The sequence below is a fragment of the Astyanax mexicanus genome, chromosome 16, assembly GCF_023375975.1.
Source record: "Astyanax mexicanus isolate ESR-SI-001 chromosome 16, AstMex3_surface, whole genome shotgun sequence".
NCBI lineage: Eukaryota > Metazoa > Chordata > Actinopteri > Characiformes > Acestrorhamphidae > Astyanax > Astyanax mexicanus.
This window is the reverse complement of record NC_064423.1, coordinates 17,880,891-17,903,444: the sequence shown is the minus strand read 5'-3', so window position 1 is coordinate 17,903,444 and position 22,554 is coordinate 17,880,891. Positions and strand designations below refer to the sequence as shown.

The 22,554-nt window shown below is 38.1% G+C and overlaps 1 protein-coding gene across 1 annotated transcript in view; it reads right to left on the bottom strand.

Annotated features, from left to right (window-relative positions):
* Positions 1-22,554, bottom strand: part of wdr18 (WD repeat domain 18) — a 110,193-nt gene that overhangs the window by 48,770 nt on the left and 38,869 nt on the right. The window contains exons 5-7 of the mRNA XM_007240181.4: positions 21,546-21,689; positions 8,688-8,752; positions 5,611-5,735 (exon numbers count right to left, since the gene is read on the bottom strand). Of these exons, the coding sequence (XP_007240243.1) occupies positions 5,611-5,735; positions 8,688-8,752; positions 21,546-21,689 (334 nt within the window). The remainder of the gene's footprint in view (positions 1-5,610; positions 5,736-8,687; positions 8,753-21,545; positions 21,690-22,554) is intronic.

Here is a 22,554-nt window from a genome sequence, read left to right as displayed (position 1 = left end):
AAAGAAGAAAAAAAAAATATTATTTGTTAAAAAAACAATCATTTTTAGTTCCATGTTTTAATGTTCTATTATTCCCTTCCATGATTTTTTTGTGGTATCGTTTCAGCATCAGTATTGAGATATTTAGGCAGGTATTTTACTGAAAGTCATCATTTCGGTATTGTGACTCCACCAAGTATAATGGAAAGAGAAGATCTACGTGACCAATTTTGTCTCCACTCAGTGCAGCCCCACCATAAACACTGACAACACTGACTTTGTTGGTCTGTATGGCTTTTAAAGCCATACAGACCAACAAAGCCACAGGCCCAGATTGTATGACTGCATTCTTGTTAAAAAACTTTGCTGAAGAGCTCTCACCTGTCTGGCACAAATTATTCCAGCTCTCTATAGATACTCATACGGTGCCAAAACTCTGGAAAAAATCTGTAATTATCCCGGTCCCTAAAACAGCTTGCCCTCAGGAGAATAATGATTATAGACCGGTGACACTTACCTCAAACGTTTTTAAATCATTTGAAAGGCTGATGCTTGAAAAGCTTCAAATACAAGTGGAACCGTTAGTGGATAAATTCCAGTTTGCTTATACAAAAAATCGAAGCACAGGTGATGCTATAGCAACATTAATGCATCTCATTCTTAAGCATATTGAATGCCCAACTGCATATGCTCGACTACTCTTTATTGATTTCAGTTCAGCTTTTAACTTAATACAGCCACATCTGATGCTTAATAAGTTAGTCCAGGCAAACGTAAATCCATTTTTAATTAAGTGGTACTACTCTTTCCTGTCTAATAGGCCACAACAAGTAAAGTTTAACTCTGCTCTATCTGACATAACAGTTTGTAGTACTGGGGCCCCTCAGGGGAGTGTCAGTTCACCTTTCCTGTTTACTCTCTACACTAATGATTGTGTTAGTATGGACGCAAACCAGCACTTGATAAAATTTTCTGATGACACAGTTTTGCTTAGTTTGTTAACAAAAACCTCTAACCCAAATATGTATCATATAGCTGTAGAAAATCTTGTGGCCTGGTGTAAGGTACACAAACTGCAGATTAATACAAGTAAGACTGTGGAAATGCTGGTGGATCCTCGAAAAGTCGGAATCTCTGACCCTGTGTCTATTCATGGTCAAACCATTGAGCAGGTGAGCTCATTTAAATATCTGGGAGTTTACATAGACTGTGATCTGAGTTGGAAAACACAGGTGACCAGGGTGTGTTCTAGGATCCATCAGCGCCTTCATTTTCTGCGCAGACTCAGATTATTTGGTGTCTGTAAGAACATTATGTTAATATTCTACAGAGCAGCTATTGAATCAGTTTTAAGATATGGTATTACAAGTTGGTTTGGTAATCTAACAGTTCAATCCAAAACACAATTAAATAGCCTAGTTAAGACAGCTGGGAAAATTATGGGCATTCCTGCCCCTTTTGGCCCGCAGGAGCTGTGGCAGCAGGCTATAATTAGGCAGGCTAGGAATATTGTTTCTGATAGTACACATGTGCTACATCAGGAGTACCAGCTCATGAACTCAGGTAGAAGATACAGGGTTCCTTTGTGTAGGCACAATAGGTTTAAACATTCTTTTGTACCACTGTCAATTAAGATTCTAAATAATAAGGACGTCTGACTGTATTTGGTTGTATAGGGGCTGTGGGGTTCTGTGAAAGTATGTAATGTAATGCACTTTAATCCTTAATGTATTGTAATGATATGGTTTTGGTCACATGATTGTCTGTATGTGTCTGTTTTGTGCTGTAGTGCAGTATGCCCTCAATCCAAGAAAAATTTCTCCTTGGGAGATAAATAAAGAAACTAACTAACTAACTAAACAAGCTGCATGCTCAGCGGGAGGCTATAGGACTTAAAGGAAAGCATTAGAAGCACAGAATATGCAGCAGGTTATTAACTAAAGCCCATAAAGCTCTTGAAGCTCGTTTAACAGGAGCAGGTATCTCATCAAAAGCCCTCGTCTTGAAGTGAGCTACTTAAGCCATGCTGATCCCAGAGCATTCGGAAAACAACAAAGCCTCTATCTTATCTCTCACACACATCTCCTCTCTTCAATTAATCATCACACCTTTACAACTCACTTCACAACTGATTCCACAGCGCAGATAATGAAGTCAGTAATGATGCTTCTCAAGATCAGCTCAGAGATAAACGACTGGGATTTTCTCAGGCTTTTTAAAGATTCTTAAAACAAAAAAAGAAAGACAAAAACAATGTCCAAGTGATATCCTTCAAAAAGGGCGTCATTGACCAGCAGTATAAAAAATGGAAGACACAAAAACAATTCATCAGTGTGATGTCAGAGCGAGCCGCTGCTTCTCCGTGTGACAAACTGCGCGCGCTCCGTTCCATTTGCACATTTTCCCCTGAAAGGTTACATTAACTGAAAGTGAGCACGGCGCTGCTGCTCGGCTGCACGCCGCTCATGTACAGACCTTTTCCACCGCCGGGGCCAAACTAAAATAAATGTTAAAAAGCTTTCAACATCTTGGCCGCATGCCACTTTGACCTGGCTCATCAGTATGTTGGAGATGTGAGGCTTCTTCATTAGGGAACCAAACACCTAACAGAAAAGAGAAAGACCTCCACCATCCAGCCAGGACTGTCAAGGTCTTGAAGCTGAATCCTTCAAACATGAAGCATGTTGCTACCTTACAAGTCAAGTCAAGTCGTTTTATTGTCAATGCTGCATACAGTTGCAGGTAAAAGTATGTGAACCCTTTGGGGGAGGAAAAGTATACAGACATGGACAATAAAACCAAAAACAGACCCTCTACAAATGTAGAAAGTTCGGCACTGTTGTTACTCTCCCTAGGCGTGGTAAAGTCCTGTAAAGATGACTGCAAGAGCACAGCTCAGAACGATCAATGAGGTGAGGAAGAATCCTACAGTGTCAGCTGAAGACTAACCCAAAAATCCGTGGCACCTGCTAACATTTCTGTTGACACATCTACACTAAGGAAAAATCATATAATTAAAGTTGATTATAGTAGGTCTAAAATGAATTAGATAAAATGTTGACACACAATCTTTAATAATAAAATATGTGTGTCAGATCCTGACAGCTCCATTGTGAAGGGCTAAATTACTCAATTAACTCCGTCATATTAAGTGAGCCTTATAATCCGTTGCACCTTGTATATGAAAGTAGACCAGAAAATGGACGTTTATTTACCTTGAGCCTTATGATCCGGTGCAAAAAATATGGTAATATTTAACCCTCTATGGGACTAGACATTTTAGATATCCTTAACTAAAATTCAGAAATCAATTTTAAGTTTGAGCTGATGTATTTGTTGGTCGCTCAAAATACATTTTCTCCATCAATAAACTGAAACACATAAGATTTGTAGACCAAATTTCCATTACTTTTCCGAAACGTTCTGGGTGTTTTTATTTTTCCAAAACTTTTCCAGGCCTGGAAACTGCTATTTTTTTTTAATTCCATGACTTTTCCAGGTTTTTCATGACCCTGGTATGCGAGATCCCTAAGCTAATGATTTTTCTAAGAGCTAACTGGAGCCAGGATGTGATGAGATTGGATGTGTTAAAACTTAAAGGTTAAAGCTGCCCTGCCCTATACAAACTAACAAACTAGTTTTGAGTTCGCTGTTCTTTAAGAAGCATTGTTTGATGTGAATCATGCCTCACACAAAAGAGCTCTCAGAAGACTCACTATCAAGAATAGTTGACTCGCATGAAGCTAATTAATAAATCCAAAGAAATCCAAACATATAATTTTTTGTGTGGTATTACTTTAAGCAGACTGTGTTTGTATATTGGCTGATGTGATTTGGATAAAGATCGGAGCACATTTAATGATTCATTTATGCAGAAATCCAAGTAATCGCAAAGGCTTCACATACTTTTTCTTGCAACTGTATATACAGGAGATACAGAGGACTGAAATTACGTTACTCTCTTTTCCAAAAGTTCCAGCAAAAACAAGCAAATAAGATTATAAATATAAAAGAATGAGAGACACTAAATGTACAGCAAGAATGGGGTTTTAATGTTTTGGCTCACTGGCGTAGATAAGCCAGGGCACATTTAAACAGAACGGAAGTCAAATCAAAATGTCAGTGACTTCTTTATAAATTGGTGTGTGAAGATAATGATATTTGAAAAAGCACAGTATTAAACAGTGCATTAGTGGTTTAAAGGAGAACTCTGGTGTGAAATGGACTTGGGGTGTAGTGAAACTTGATAACGAGTACAAACTTCTGCAATATCGCAAAAAATATCGCAATAATATACATGCTTTTCCACAAATACAATTTGCAGTCTGGCCGCCTATCTTAACTATTTGTTCGAGCTCGTGATTTGACTTAGCGTAACTCAATAACAAGATTGCAGTACTTTTAATAAACTATTTTGAGTTTGTTAATGGTGTAAAAATGGCTACTTCTTTGCATGGGGAACTCTATGCTTTTATCTCTAGCACTGTAAGCTATTTGGGAACAGCAGCTAAAATCGCTGTATTTAGGAATGCTTGGGGTGAATGGAGGTGGGCTATTTGACAAAAGTCTGTACTCATTATCATGTTTCACTACAACCCAAGTCCACTTAGCACCAGATTTCTCCTTTAAGTCTTCTGTAAATAACATTTACAGTATTTTTCACACTTGTCAGTGCATCTTATGTATGAATTTTACCAGTCAGGTTGTAAGTAGCAGTAAAGTCACTCTGATGAAGTACAGCTTTATACAGGAGTTTCAGTTCAGTTCTCAAGCAGTATTAGCATTAGCTGCTAACCACACTAAGTGTTTTTTGGCCATACAGAGGTTACTATTATTGGCCTGTATTCTGCTGCTAACCCTGGATAGCACTGCTGTATAATCCAGTGTGCCTTATGTATAAACATAGACCAGAAAATAGACGTTTGTTGATAATGCGCCTTAATGTATGAAAATAGACGTTTATTGATAGTGAGCCTTATAATCCAGTGCGCCTTATGTATGAAAATAGGCCAGAAAATAGACGATTATTAATAGTGAGCCTTATATCTGCTGCGTTTTATAGTACGAAAAATCCGGTAATATTTAAGACCACAGTTGTATTGTGTTCCTCTGCAACAATGCTATGTAATGAAGTTCTTAGGGAACATCCTCCTCAGAGACAGAAGTAACTCATAACTCCTCATCAGAGTTTTGGAGCACACGCTAGGCAGAGAAGGCAATGAGACTGTGCTGTGGCCTGTGAAGAGTCGATCTCGGTCACAGCCGAGCACAACCCCGCCGAGGCGTTTGGCCGTTTTAGGGCACAGGCTCAGAGATCTGCCATCTATTGGTGCCACTCGCACTACAGCGCCTCATCAGTCATCCCAGCTATGGCAGCCAGTCAGAGCCGCGGCGCGAGAAAGATCAGACGGAGCGCGTCCGTGAAGAGGAAGCCGCCGCTCGGAGGTGCCGGCCCACGCGTCAGCCCGTAGACAGGTCGTGTGGCAGGGAGGAGCGGAGGCTATAAGCTTGGGCGAGCACTGATGGATGTTTGTGGGGGAGGCCGGGGGCGTGAAGGCAGAGACTGGGCCGATAGAGAAAGAGAGTAGGCTAGAAAGCGAGACGCTGTCAGAGACGCCGAGCGCCGCTCACCTTTGTGGTTGATGCAGCGGATACACTGCTTGCTCTGAACGTCCCACATCCTCACCGTCTCGTCGTGGGAACCTGACAGCAGCAGTGTGCCGTCCATGGACACGGATAGACACGTCACCAAGTTCCTGAGAGAGAGAAAAAAAACACACACAGCGAGGAATTAGAGGCTGGAACACTGGAGAGACACTGTAGATACACATCCCAAAGTTTGGAAATCTCAGCTCTAGGCAGATCTAGTCAAAAACTTCACGACTTGACTATAATTAGGTGTTCCCAACATTCTTGACACGCTGTATAGAACTACAGGGGTTGGACGATGAAACTAAAACACCTGGTTTTAGACCACAATAATTTATTGTCCCGACGGACATTTCTGGTGGAAACAGGAGAGTTGAGGTGCACATTGAATTCTGCCGTGATTTGGGCAGCCGTGGTTTTATGCTTTTTTAAAACATTCCCTTCAGACAGCTTCCTCTTACAGCGTCCACAGTTAATCCTGTTGGATGTGGTTCGTCCTTCTTGGTGGTATGCTGACATTACCCTGGATAAAGCGGCTCTTGATACATCACAAAGACTTGCTGTCTTGGTCAAAGATGCGCCAGCAAGACGTGCCCCAACAATTTGTCCTCTTTCTTTAATTTATTTTATACAGTTGTATATTTATATAGATGTATTTTATACAGATGTAACTGATCAACATTACCCTAAAAGTGCTGAGGGGAAAGAGCCCCATCTACACACCCAGAGAGAGCAAGGCCAATTATGCACTCTCAGGGCTCCGGCAGCTGATGACAAGCTGCATGATCGGGATTCAAATCTCCCGATTGTAGTGGGAGCACTTTTGACCACTCGTCGGGATCTTGTGAATCAAAATCTAATCACGATTCCATAAATCAGTGGTGATATTCAGGCCCAGTACAAGCGATATAAGAGATACACTAAATAGGCATGTTATATGTTGAGGCATTTAAACCTTTTTCTGTTCTTTTTTTTACAGAAAATTATGCAGTCACACAGGTGTTACGCCCTTGACCCAAATACGGTTTGGTGGGTAACAGGGTTGCGCTGTTGATCACATTTTTAGTATTTCTTTCATTATAATAATATAAGCTTCCAAATGATGAAATTGTACTTCTTAAGGGCTGCAATGAAAGAACGGATCCAACTACACTAAACATGCTGGAGCACAGTGAAGTAATTACACTGTCAGAAAAGCAAAATTGCAAGCCGTGGATGTCCCTGAGCGTGGCCTGAACCCTGCTCTTCTCCACCAAGAAAAGTTTAGCGAAAAAAATGCCTCCCAAAAATATATATTAACTGCTAGTCTGTGAAAAGCTTCAAATGCTATAACCTGAAATGATTTTCTTTAGTAGTCTGTATGAAATATGTAAAGCAGTAATGCTTACTGTCACAACACATTTGGTTGGAACACTACAAATAAATATACATTTTAAAGCAACCAAAGATACAGTATTTACTGTTTTTTTTTTTGTACAAATTGATGTCTAATTTTCTCTCCCAATTTAGTTAGGCCAAATGTCTTACTCATTCAGCTGCTAGTCAGCTATATATCCCCATTAATAGTGATGCCCTAACACAAAAAGGTTAAGACTAGCACATGCCTCCTCCGATACATGTGAAGTCAGCCACCGCCTCTTTTCGACCGGCTGTTGATGTAGCAGCTCGGAGAAAAATGAAGCGACCCTAGGAGAGATGAGGGAAAAGAGCGCCATCTACCCACACAGAGAGCGCAAGACCAATTGTGCTCTCTCAGGGTTCCGGCAGCTGATGGCAAACTGCATGACCAGCTATTCCCGATCATCTTGGCAGCACTTTAGGCCGCTGGACCACTCAAGACACCCCTTAATGCTTTTAAGAGACCCCTTAAAAATAATGATGAGTTTCTTTGATTTTGACAAAGTGAAAACTTCTGTAATATAATCAAAAGGAAGATGGATGATCACAACAAGCCATCAAATCAAGGTGAATATTGCTTGAATATTTGCACCAGGAGTGCAGGCATAAAGTTATCTAAAAGCAGTGTGTAAGACTGGTGGAGGAGTACATGCAAAGATGCATGAAAACTGTTATTAAAAACCAGGGTTATTCCACCAAATATTGATTTCTGAACTCTTAAAATTTTATGAATATGAACTTTTCTTTTCGTCGCATTTTTTTAAGGTCTGAAAGCACTTCATCTATTTTGTTATTTAATTTCTTATTTTCTGCAAATAAATGCTCTAAATGGCAATATTTTTATGAGAAATGTTGTCCGTAGTTTATAGAATAAAACTGAATAAAAATGTATAAATAGCAAAATCAGAGAAACTGATTCAGAAACTGAAGTGGTCTTTTATTCTTTTCCAGAGCTGTATATTACATTGCTATGTAGACAAATTAAAAAGCTGATGTATATTTGCAGGTAAGTGAGTTACCTCTATATAACCGAATGATAGTGTAAATGCTAAAATGTGTGTGCAAGTGGAGAATTTCCCACTGGATCATCTCCACCTGTGCTAACACTGCACACTGCACAATGCAAACGCTTGAGTTTACATTTTGTGGATTATCCCCGGCTTGGCAAACTGGGAGAGTTTAACTGGCTCTGCTCACATATGGCAGACTAAATAATCACCATATGTGTGCCTTAAACGCGTGCGATACCACAAACAAACATTTTCAGCTGAAAGAATTAGTCTTGCTGTACACACTGGCTGGATGCTGCCACTGTTTACAAATGCTTTCTGAGCACCCATTGTGTGCCGGCCAAAACTCATGGCACGGGCGCATATACTGGCAGCTCCGATTGCCATACGGTCGCTGCGATTAGAATTCCTCGCTACTCTTCAGCAAAATAGGCTTCTGTAAAGCACACAGTATACACAGAGCCACCGTATAGACTCCACACCAAAGCAAAAAAGAGAGAAAAAGAGAGAGAGAGTGTTTAAAATAACTTCTCCTTCATCCTGTAGCTTGAACTTTAAGCTTGCCCTTGCTTTCAAACACTGAAGGGGGTTCCCTGGGTTTTTTCTGATCCTGGACATAAACAGAGCAGACCAAAGCAGATTTCACCTTACCTGTGGCCTTTGAACACCTGATTGCCTTCGCTGTCTGACTGGAACGTCTTCTCCCGGCTTAAAGCCTGCCAATAAAAGTGAAAAAAAGAAAGGAAAGAAGAAAGAAGGAGAGAAAATTAAACATTTATTACAATAGTGGGGCCAAATGTTACAGGCTATGAAAGCAAACACTATAAAATCTATAAAACTTGCTCAACTCTGCCTCAACTGGCTCAACACAGGCTGAGGTTGTATAGTATAGACAGACATATGGATACAGTGTATGAAAAGTATCACAAAATATTAACACTAATGCTACAAATGCTTGCAATAAGCAACAGATAATCACAGTGATTTATCAGTCTACTCATGCTTTAGTAGAAATCAGTAAAGGCCTCGGCATACTTCATGCGGAGACGACGTTCGCGTGGCTTCAGCGAACAATGTGACGTAATTGCGGAGAAAACGAACAGCCACGGACGTCGCACAGGGGCTTAGTTCGCCGTGTCGTGCGTGTGGAAGCTGGGCGAACTCAACGGCCGAACACACAACGCGACAACGCCTGTGATTGGTCGTCAAAAAAGAGGCGTGCCAAGAAAACAAACATGGACGATTTCGAAGAGAGGCTCGCTGAGCAGGTACAGCGTTACCATCACCTTTATGATTCTTTATTGAGTGATACATACCGGAGCTTGTCTAGACAGAGTGCGAGGGGTGATAGTTTTCCGGTAGTCATGAAACTTAACTTTACTAATGTCATAGCACCACCTGCGGTTGTGGAGCATACGAGACAGGCAAAGCGAAGCCGCAGAAAGTATGCCAGATAAAAAGCTTGCGAAAGCACGCTTGACTTCATGCAATGCTCACGAAATTTGTTTCGCTGGAAGTATGCCGAGGCATTAACATTACTGAGATAAATAATCATAGTGATTTATCAGTCTACTCAGGCTTTAGTAGAGTTTAGTAACACTAAGGAAAATAACTGATCAGTACAGTGATTTATCAGTCTACTCATGCTCTATTAGAGCTCAGTAACACTACTGAGATAAATAACTGATAATCACAGTAATTTATCAGTTTACTCAGGGTTTAGTAGAGTTCAGTACTGCAACATAAACATCAATTTAGTAAAAAACAAAATATCAATTTATCATTTGTTCGTTAAGAGTTTCACAGAGCAGTTCAGCAGAGTCATGCTTTATATTGCTTAACATGGCCAAGACCTGACTAACTTCACAGGAACTATTTAAATGTTTGTGATGTACTAAATGGTTTACTTGCATCCTGCAACCTTTTCTGCCTTATTCTAAAAGCTAATTTTGCGATACAAGATTAACAGTACAGCCCTAAATCCAGAACACACCAACATATCTATTCTATCTTAAGTACCCATTAGAGGGTAGTGAAGCCCACTTCTGGCCTTCACCATCTCCTAAATGCTTTGATTGATTGGCTCAATTTCATCAGTTGAGGAATAAGTCACATCAGAGGAGCGGCTGGGCCATATTCGCCCCGTTTTTAAACTGGCTCGCTGCTGACTCAAACCATTACATCACTTTTCTTAATGGCCTGCTTGAAGAGTCTCAATTAAACATGCCAAGATGAGTTTAAAGAAAGGGTGGATTACGAGACGCACAGAGCCAAAAAACGCACTCATTTCATATTCATATATGCACGCTAATGTGCTTTTCAGTATGCAGAGTCTGGACTGGGCAGGAAATAAAGAAAATGAATATTTAGAGAAGAGAAATGGAGCAGGAACGTATTTCAGTTCCAAATTAAAACACAGTGCACATCAGGATAAGTAGACCTGGGGCGAAATCCATGTTTTTTTTTTTTTTTTTTTTTTTAACACGTTTATAAACCACTGCAGTCGTGCGTCATTCTGTAGTCCTCGCATGCCCATATTTGGTGTTCCGTGTCTAAGCTAAATTTCTGAATGGGCAGAATTCCGTGGTCAATAAATATGTTCTGACCCCTGTATTCTGTTTTATTCTGTGAACATTTTCCTCCTGAACATCACTGTATTCTCTGAATTACAAGATCATGCAGCTTGCCATCAGCTGCCAGAGCCCCGAGAGAGCACAATTGGCCTTGCTCTCTCTGGGTGGCTGGATGGCACTCTTCTCCTTCATCACTCCAAAGGGTGACGACAGTAAGCACAAGGCATCTCTATATGAGTAGCAGCTGTATATACACCGATATTATTAAAAAGTTACTTTACTTCAGCAATTCAGTTCAAAATGTAAAACTCATATTATATAGATGTATTAAACACAGATTAATCTATTTTAAGTGTTTATTTCTTTTATTGTTGATGATTATGATTAATTTACAGCCAGTGAAAACCCAAAAATGTGTGTCACAGAAATTTAGATTATATTATATAACCAATTGGTACTTTTGCAGTGTGCCAAGTCCTGCTGGAAAATGAAATCCACATCTCTATAAAAGTTGTTAGTAGAGTGAATATGTAAGATTTACCGGGAAAACACTGCACTGAAAATCCTACAGCCCTTCATGCTTTTCTCTCCTGACAACTTTTATCAAAATTAAGGATTTCAATTGCCAGCAAGACTTGGCACACTGTCCATACTGCACATTTTCTAAGATTACAGGCTTTTGGATTTTTATTATATGTAAGGCATAATCATCAATAATAAAAGAAATAAATGCTTAAAATAGATTATTCTGTTTGTAATACATCTATATAATATATGAGTTTCACATTTTGAACTGAGTTACTGAAATAAAGCAACTTTTCAATGGCATTCTACTTATTTATTTATTTATTTATTTTTTAGATGCACCTGTACTCCTACCATAAAAATCACATTTCATGTCTCAATATTCAGGTGGCAAAATCAAATCTTAGACTGTTTACACAAAGCAGATGATTGGCTCCTTGGATTTATGCAGTTGGCGCCTAAATCTGACTCCACCATCTGCAAGTCTCCAGATCACATCAAAAAGATCACAAAAAAAACAATACATGAAGAAATGAAGTATTCCAACAAACACATATGTCTCTCTCTTAAACAGTAAACTGAACCATATATGGCAAAAAATATATTTTGTCTACAAAAGTCCACTCCCAGCACTTTGATGACAGCCAGTCCCTGATGAAACTCAAATGATTAATAATGGCTTTTATTGCATTTCTCAACTAAACCCCTGAATTTAATTCCGTCCCAGAAGAACAGACAAGGTCTAAAAGCCTGTTCAACTTTGGGGGCTTAAAGACACCAAGGCTGTTCGAGCCATTAGGGCCCAAAATGATCGTCCACCTTGTGCTGGAGAGTCTTTAGCTGAATTAAATCCCACAAAACCGCGACCAGATCGACATAACGCTCCCCACTGTAACCTCGAGCCCTGCAGACAAGACCCTCTCAGCTCCAATCCGTCTGATCGTCTTTACCTACTCAAAACTGACAAATTCCACTCCTGTTCATCTCCAGCAAAACAATCAGAGCCAACAATGTGCAGCAAAGCGCTTCAACCTCCGTCTGCTGCAGGTGCCAACACCGCGCTCACTCACTCACTCGCTCGCTCGAGTGCTCAGCTCCACGGCCAGGAGCTTTTCATCATGCGCTCGTTAACAAGCGCACTCTGAAACACCACGGCAGTGAATGAAAAGCCAGCTACAGTATTTAACTCCTCTCACTAATAAACCTGTATCTAAAGCGAAGAGGCCGGTCTGCTCAGGCTTTGATGACAGACAGATGCTCAGAATTCTGAGCAGAAGAAGCTGCAAGGTGAAGGCAAAACAGCAAATAAAGCTGATAAAGCTCAGAGCAGAAGCGCTACAAGCAGGAACGCATTTCAAATCTAGTCTTTGATAAAAGTGCGGCTGTTCAGAAAACATTAAAAGCATTAAAGCATTAACATGTGTTCATTTTTTTAGTGTGGTGCATCCATACTAGGGGTGTCCTATATCAAATCATAGACAGTATATCATGATTTTAAAAATCCATATAATTCGGCCTATTATTTACTTGAAGATTTAAGGGTATTTTTTTACATTTGTACTTTTGATGTCATCTTTTTTTAATAACGAGTTACTATTTCCAATCCAGTAATTAGATTTCAATCAAGTTAGTTAACCAAGTAACTGTGCATTACAATTTTAGTAAAAAGATACGTAAGTATCGTCGCATTATTGCTGGAACTCACAATGGTTGCTGTCGGCCACAACCACGCTAGGCTAGCAAGCTAACAAGCTAACAGGCTAAAACTAGCACTCAGGCTGAACACACACAAACACACACACACACACACACACAAACAGCGTTTGCTCACAGTTTGTGAGGAAATATAATCTTCGTTTATATTCTTTTTCTCTGACCTCGTAACGCACAGCTAACAAGCTAACAGGCTAAAACTAGCACTCGGGCTGAACACACACACACACAAACACACACACAGCCTGTGTTCAGCCCGAGTGCCAGTTTTAGCTTGTTAGCTTGTTAGCTGTGCGTTACGAGGTCAGAGAAAAAGAATATAAACGAAGATTATATTTCCTCACAAACTGTTTAAGAACAGTTTAGCGCTATTTGTCCATTAGCACTTTTTTTTTCAGCAAAATCCACACTGCCAAATCTTTGCATTCACTGTGTGGGCGTGTCTCTGACGTTTCTGAATTCAAATAAAGCAACAGAAGTAGACAATCATAAATTTAGGATTTTTAGATTTTTTTATCTAGAGCCAGGTTTAAAGGCACATGGAGGACCAACAGCATATGAGAAAGGTGGTAGTGTTGAAACTATTAAAAATAACTAATCCTAAACCCCCTCCACTTACAACACCGGAATAAATTAAATTCAGCAAATAAACAAAACATCCATATTTAATTGTGTTCTCTGAAGAGATTTTTTATGTACTGTATGTACACTTCAATAACATTTAAAAACCAAGCTTATGCAATTTATTTACCACAACATTGGGAATACGCACATTAATATTTCATTTCATGTCAATGAAGCAACCTTGATTTGATAATTAATTTGACCAGGGGAGGCTTTCATGCTTCCCTTACGATTCTCTAGTAAAATATATGAGGAGCAAAGCCGGCCTGTGAGAAGCTCATTTACTTTCTCAATAAGACGCAGCAGCTTCTCCCACAGTATACCTTTTTAATCTGATTAAAAAATAATAACACAAAGCAAGCAATCCAGGAGTAAAGGTCAACTAGGTTTGTGGGGGTAACATAAAAATATGTAGAAAATTCAAGGGGTATGAATACTTTTTCAACATATACAGCTCTGATTTTACCAAATTGAAAACCTCTGGAATATAATCAAGAGGAATATGGATGATCACAAGCCATCAAAACAAGCTGAACTGCTTGAACTTTTACACCAGGAGTGGCATTAAGTTATCCAAAAGCAGTGTGTTAGACTGGTGGAGAAGAACATGCCAAGATGCATGAAAACTGTGATTAAAAACCAGGGTTATTCCACCAAATATTATATATAATTTCTGAACTTTATGAATATGAACTTGTTTTCTTTGCATTATTTGAGGTCTGAAAGCTCTGCATCTTTTTTATTATTTCAGCCATTTCTCATTTTCTGCAAATAAATGCTCTAAATGACAATATTCATTTTACTCAAACTTAGAGATTTCTTTTTTCGTTTTTGCTTTTTTTTCCCCTCACACTGATATTTTTCAGATTATCAGACAAACTTTAATCTCAGACTAATATAACTTGAGTAAATATAAAGCACTTCTTAAATGATGATTTCACTTATTAAAAGTAAAAAAAATTATCCAAACCAATCCAGTCCTTTGTGAAAAAGTGTATAAATTAACTGTGATTAATCAGACTTTTTGGAAAGCTTAGTTCAATTTCACTACTAGCCACAATTAGGCCTGATTACTGCCAGACCTGTAGAATTATTAAATCACTTAAATAAAACCTGTCTAACAGCATGAAGCAGCTAAACGATCTCAAAAAGCAACACATTATGCCGCGATCTGAAGAAATACAAGAATAGACGAGAAAACAAAGTCATTGATCATCTATTAGTTTGGAAAAGGTTACAAAGTAATTTCTAAAGCTTTGGGACTCCAGCAGTGAGACATTGAGAGCTAATATTCACAAATGGAGAAAACATGAAACACTGGTGAACCTTCCAGCAGTGGCTGGCTGACAAAAATTACTCAAAAAGGGCATGGAACACTCATCCAGAAGGTCACAAAAGAACCCAGAGCAACATTTGAAGAACTGCAGGTCTGACTTGCTTCAGTTAAGGTCAGTGTTTAAGAATTAAATAATAAGAAAGAGGCTGGGTGAAAATGGTATTCATGGTTGAGTTCCAATGCTGACCACAAAGAATACAACGGCCCAACTCACATTGGCCCAAAAAACATTTTGATGATGCCCAGGGCCAAAATTCCTCCACAGAGATGCTAGTTATTGGCACAACCAAGGCAAACACTTTCACACAGGGTCAGGCTGGTTTGGATATATATTTTTTTCTTTAATAAATAAAATTATCATTTACAAGGTGCTGTTTATATTAAAGCAGATTACCTTTGTCTGATATTAACGTTTGTTTGATAATCAGAAAAAAAAATCAGTATGAACGTTTTTTTTCTATTTTAAACACTATACTGTCCTACTCTAGAAGTAGATGTGAAAGTGCTTTTAACACTGCAGGTGGGCTCAAACTAATATTAAACCAAACTTTGTCTTTGAGTTGAAATTACATTACACTTACAAAACAGTTTCATAGATATTTCTGCTTTACAGCAAGGTAAAAAGGAACTAAAACACAATATCAGAGGAAAAACTGACACTTACCAGAGGAATCACCAGCAACAATTAATCTCATCATCAAATATATCTTTTTACGATAGCGCACCTAAATAATTAAACGGATAAAGTCTGGTCCAAGAAGTCAAAGGGATTTGAATCAATTGGAGAGCACGCTTTGAAAATCTTTAAAGGCAAGCTTAAGAGATGTGAAAAATAAATAAGTCAGTAAATCCTGCAGACTAATAAGCTTGGCTGCGATTCCAGACACGGTATTGCTGCAGAATGAGAAACTAGGTTCTGTTACACGAGAGGCAGAAAATCCCTGGCACACCGTTTCCCAACCTGTTATTACTCTGATTAACGCTTCTCCATAATGATAAATGTATCTGGAGCACAGGGGGCACGAACACACACCTAATTCAACCCCAATTTAAATTTTACATAACGTTTTCTGCTGGATCCCTCTCTTTTTTTTTCTTTTTTTTTACAGCCCGAGACAAACGCTCCACTTCGATTTTAGATTAATTAAAAGTTTAGTATTGAACCATTAAATATCAAGCTGGCTTTCCTTTTTTTTAGTAATGAAATAGACTTTTGACAGGCTGTAAAATATGTTATTCATGTGCTGTGCCTTAGTGCCATCTGTGGGCATTAGGACCACCTTCCAACCCACACAGATTTAACTACCGGTACATCAGCAGTTTAAAACACTGGACTGAAGTCAGATCTGAACAATTTAAGAAAAAAACTAACAAAAAAACAACAACAACAAAAGACTAAAGACTAAACCCAGCCTCAGTATTAGCCTATTAGTATAAGTCTTTCTCCCTCTCAGGGGTAGCTAACAAGTAGGCTTAGTGGAGGCTTTTTGGTCTTTGTTTTTTTTTTTTTTTTTTTCACTGTCGCGCAGAGCTTTTTTTTTTGTTACTTTAACGCGACAGTTTAAAAAAAAAAAAAAAAAAAAGCTCCACTCGACAGTAGCTAAGCTCCTCGCGACAGTAGCTGCACCCGCAAAAAAAAATAAAAAAAAATGAAAATGAGAATCGATTCTGAATCCTTCAATGTTAGAAACACGATTCGAGCTCGAATCGATTTTTTCCTGCACCCCTAAAACCTATACAGTATAGGTTCTTCAATCCTTAGAAGGTTATGCAACAACATGGATACAGCTTTTCTTTTCCTTTAGTTAAAGGATCCTTGCAGGAATGACCTTGTAGCACTGATGTAATTAACTGGGTTGAACTGCATGCTTTGGCTTGTGTACAAGCGTATGCTTAAATGAGATACAGTAAGCAGCGCTGCCCTGCATGCCCATCTGGACTAAAATGGATGCTCCTGTCTCAAAAACAAGCTTGTAATTACCAACAGAGTGCAGTCCTGATTTACAGTACAGCCCCCCTCCAGTTTGAGCTGGACCCAGTTCATTTTAAAATCACAAAGCAAACGTCCGTAAAAATGCTCTTCAGGTTTTATATTGCATTAGGGCTGTTTAATAACTACGATCAATGTATTTCACAATAAAAAAATGTTTAAATAATAGTGATATTATAATCATATTTTTAACAAATAGAAACCAGCACAGAATCTATTTAAAGACTGGACTGGGCAAGGTACAACATGCCAGTGTTTTAAATATCACACCTCACACAAGTCCAGAGTAACAGACATAATGTTTGTATTCGAGCAAACATTTTATATACAAATACATTCATTGGAATATAACTTCTGGCCTATAAAAAATACGACTACCTGATGATATAGCTCATAAAAAAAAATCCTCTTTGATATCGTCTTCCAGTGTAAGCGTGTACTTATGCGACAGCACGTAAAGAGCCACTAGGGCAAGGCTGTTCCCGACATCTTTCAGTTGTTTCACTGTACGAGCTGCACAAGCTCCTCCTGCCCTTACCTGACCTGAACTTCACACAATGCACCTGACTGAGATCCAGAAAACGAATGAAGAGAAAAATAAAAAATCCTCAGCTCAGTTCCTCTTTCAAAGCACCGCATCAACCAGCCCTCGCCACAGCGAATAAAGCGCCGCAGAGGGAAGACGTAAAGGAGCTGTCAGCTGATCACAGCCGTTCTCCCACAAAATAAAGATTCCTGCCTCAAACCTCAAAGCAAACAGCAGCGAAACTTCACTGTACCGGGAGGTTCACCACAAAGTTGGGAAGAAGAAAAGCCTGGATTTGCAAAAGACCCGACTTGACATGGAATCCATACATTGATGCCTGAAAGCGGAGGAGGAGTAAAACAATAATGAGCAGAGCAGCATCTTAAGAGTGGAAACCAACGATAGAAAGTCCATAATGTTTAAAGCGAGGGACTCCTCAACCAGCAGAGCTGCAGGACCTCAAATCAGCTGTATATTTAATGAATTACATTGACGGATTCTTGTTCAACAGCAGAGGTTATCACACATGGAAGAAATACACAGCAACTAGGAAGTTTGTGGAACAAACTTGTACTAGCATACTGTGTTTTTTTTAATAGTTTTCCTAAATTTTTATTTAAACAATTACAATATATCAACGCTGTCCAAAGTATTTCCATTTTTTAGATTTTTAGTTTACTACATATAATTAGAATGAACAAACTATCCCGTACACTGTCTCTAAATGCCTTGATGAATGGACCAATAGAAATTCTTCAAAATAACCTGGAATTTATAAGAAATATGGTGTTTTGGAGAAACTTGTATTGCATTGGACATAAATGAGATATTATAAATTGAAAAGCTCTGGAATATAATCAGGAAGAAGATGGATGATCACAAGCCATCAAACCAAACTGAACTGCTTGAATTTTTTGCACCAGGAGTTCAGGCATAAGGTTATCTTAAAGCAGTGTGTAAGACTGGTGGAGGAGAACATGCCAAGATGCATGACAAAGTAAAGTGACAAAATCTTCTCAACAAATCCTAAAAAATGCTAAAAAATACTTAAGAGAACCCAATTCAACAAATTATACAGTGTGTTATACCTCTTAAACCCAAAAGTTTCCACAGGAATGATCATATATTGCTGAATTGAGTCAATACAGGGTCTGCAGTGTTGCCTGTGCAAGGAGCCTATTCCACTGTGAAAATGTATACGTGTGTTGATGGGTTTTTCATCGATCTGCAATTACACCACCAAAACAGTAGTTGGCGCCAAAGGCAGAAATACGATGGCATTGGAAAAATTTGGGGAAAAAAATTAGAGGAAGATGGACGATCACAAGCCATCAAACCAAGCTGAACTCCTTGATTTTTTTGCACCAGGAGTGCAGGCATAAAGTTTTCCAAAAGCAGTGTGTAAGACTGGTGGAGGAGAACATGCCAAGATACATGAAAACTTTGATTAAAAAACAGTTTCAACATTGATGTGCGACATTTTGGCGCAAAATTTGACAAAAACTACATTTCCTCAGTTTTGCCCATTTCTTTGTATTCTTATTTGTATGCTCAGAGTCATTGTCCTGCTGCATGACCCACTTACAGTTAAGCTTCAGCAGACAGATAGATACCTTATAACATTCTCCTGTAGAAACTGCTGGTACAATCCATTAATAATGCGATGCCAGCAAAGCAGCTGTGAGCAATAATACTGCCACCCCCATGCTTAACAGCTGGGATGAGCTTTTAGGTTAGGATACAGTGTTGTTTTGTGCCAAAGATAATGCTCTTTTATTTAAAACAAAATATTTGATTTTGGATTCTTATGAACCAGAACACCAGAACAAAAAAAAGCAGCTCCAGGCTGATTAACTTAAGCAACATTTTTTAGAGAGTACTTGGCTTCCTCTTTGCTTTCCTGTCGAACACACCATCATTCTTGTTCAGCGTTTGCCTGATAGTGGGCTTATGAACACTGACATTAAGCCATTAGATGTTACCCCAGGGTTCCTTGTGATTTTTTCTCTCAAGATTATATGTCTTGCCCTTAGGAGAGTCCCAGCAGTGCTGAATGTGCTCAATTTATAGATCATCTAGCTCACAGTGGACTGTTAGAGACAAAAGTCTTCAGAAACAGTTTTGTAAACTTTTCCAGCCTGGTGAGTTTAGATAACTCTCTTTCTGAGGTTCCCAGGAATCTCCTTTGTTCAAAGCTTGGTGTGCTTTCATAAACCTGTGAGGTGAAGAACAGACTTTAAGGTCTTTTCAGGACTTTGAGGAGTGAGGACTAGGGGTGGGCAATATTATATCGTATACAATATATCGTGACACAGAAATATCATGATATTAAAAATCCATATTGTGATAATAGGGATGTTCTGTCTTAAAAGTAGTCTATTATTTACTGTGAAGTTTTAATTTTATTAATTGTATAATTGTTTTAGCTAGCGGTTTATATCGTCACTGTCCTATGAAAAACACTTATCTCCATTTTTGTTCATTTTTAGTTTACTACATAATTTGAACAAACAAACTGTCCCTTACACTGTGCCAAAAATTCGTAATGCATAGACCAATAGAAACTCTTCAAAATGACCTGAAATAAACTGTTTTTACATTGACATCCACTGAAAGTTTACAAGGTTTTTTCTGTTTTGGAGATCAGTGTTTTTCATTGGACAGCGACGACATGCATGCACTAAATATTCTGCAATATTTTTTGCTGCATTATATTATTTTATGCTATATTATTTATTTTGCCACATTATGATTATACTGTTATACTATTATACTATATTCCTGAAATTAATTAATTCTTTTAGTTTTCCTAAATCGCCAAGTATATCGTTATCACAAAAATACCCTGAAATATCGTGATATTATTTTAGAGCCATATCGCCCACCCCTAGTGAGGACCCAAGTTTATGTTCTCAGAGTGGCTGCAAAATTCATATCTGATTGCCATCCTCCTGACTGACACAAGGAGCTACAGTGACAAGTCAGCAGCTAGGAGCTGTGAGCAATAGTACTGCCACCCCCATGCTTAACAGGTGGGATGAGGTTTTTAGGTTAGAATGCTTGGTTGTTGTTTTTTGTTTTTGCCAAACATAACGCTTTTTAATAAAAAGAACACATTTTCGATTAATATGACACAGAACACTCTTACAACAACAAGCTCCTGGCTTATATACTGAGTCTCAAGCAGTCGATAATACTTTATGTTGTATTAAAAAAAAAAATTTCAATATGTGTCATCAAATCCTTTTTTTGCCCTACACTCTCCACAGAGAAATATGCCAGGGGGGGGGGGGCTCTTAAAGTAACACTGCATATATATCTTGTAATAAAAAATAAAAATAGAAAATCTGTAAAGTTCCTGTTTTTTTTTTTTTTACCATATTTTGATCAGCTCCTTGTCAATCATTATATACTGCAGCCAATCATTTTAACAGGTCTTTCAAAAAAAGGCAGACACTGCCAATCAGGTTATTATACCTTATTCAGGATAAGACAGTTGGTATCGGTATCAGTACTCGGTTTCATTCGATACCAGAAAAGCTGGTATCGTTATCGGTAAGGAAAAAGTGGTATCGGTGCATCTTTAGTTTACAGCCAATGAAAACCCAAAAATTAGTATCTCAAAAAAATTGTATTTTATGAAATCGACATTTTAATAGAAGTTCTCAGCAGAGGAAAGCATGAAGTGCTGTAAACTTCCTGGGAAAACTCTGCATTGACTTTGAACTTGATATAACTTTTATGGAGATGTGGATTTCATTTTCCAGCAGGACTTGGCACACTGCCAAAAGTACCAATTAGTCTTATATAATATTCAAATTTTCTGAGACACTGAATTTTAAACTTCACATTCTGAACTGAATTACTGAAATAAAGTAACTTTTCAATGGTATTCTAATTTTCTGAGATGCACTATAGTATATTGAGTTTCACAGTACCGTGATATTATCATATCTTGAGATGACCTGTGATTCCCACTGCTAATAAATATCCCCCAAAGTTGCCCATAATAGCATTCTGAATAGCATTACAATCCAATGCTTCCCTTCAGGTGCAACTATTTTGGCAGCCTTCTGTTTAATATTGTATTGTATTGACTGTATTTCAGGTCAAATTTACACAGAAACCCCCCAAAAAACTGTAAAAAGTTGAAACTTCAAAGTGGCAGCTCTGAATTTCAGTTCACTCAGAGTTTAAAGAAGCTTAAAGCAGCTGTGCTTACCGTGCTGCAGAGCGACACCTGAAAGATACTTCCATCACTTCCTCCACAGTATGCAAAATACTCGCAGGGGTCAAGGGTCACAGACATGATGCTGACATCAAACAGGACAGACAGAAGCATCTCCCCGGAGGAAATTTCCCACAGCTGTAAGAGAGAAAACAGATACGTTTATGTTAATGATGCACAAAATAAAATTTCTGCTTTAATTCATGCAAAATTAATTAAACTTTAGAAAAGCATGATGTTTATGATGCTAGATTACTGTAATAATGGGGTCAATCGCTTAAATTAATTGGAATAATCACCACAGAATTCTGTGATTAGTCACAATTAGCCAAACTATATTTCCCCATTTTAAAACTAAGCTTTTATTAATAATAATAATAATAATAATAATAATAATAATAATAATAATAATAATAGTAAAAGTATTCATACACAGAAGATTGGCAAAAGATATAGGAAATATTATTGTTTCACAAAATTTGAACAGCTTCACCAATAAAGACAGACAGAAAGATAGAAAGAAGGGTCCGCATTCAATGCATACCTTGCAGAAAATTAAAACAAAATGAAATCATATTAACATTAGTGGTGTCAATCACTTAAATAAAAATATTTGTATTATATTACAAAAATATTCTATGATAAAGCATGAAAAATGGAAATGTAGGCACTTCCCTGTTTTTTTTTTTTTTTTTTTTTTTTTTTTTACAGTATTATAATAATATCTCAGAATAGTTTAAATGCCTTTTAAATTAGAATCTTATAATGTGCTGAGTAAAAGTTTAACCCAGAGCTTTAGCATGTTCAACTTTGAACAACTTCCAGCAGCTCTGTGTATTTGTATGGGAACTAGAGTGTGCAAGAAAATATTTAATCTATATTTCAACATAAATAACAAGGAATTTTATTGTTAACATAGCTAAATAAAAAGTGAATTTTAGCAGGAAGTTGGGGCCAAACTTGAAAACATGATTAATTTGCGTTAAAAGTTTCCAGGTTAATT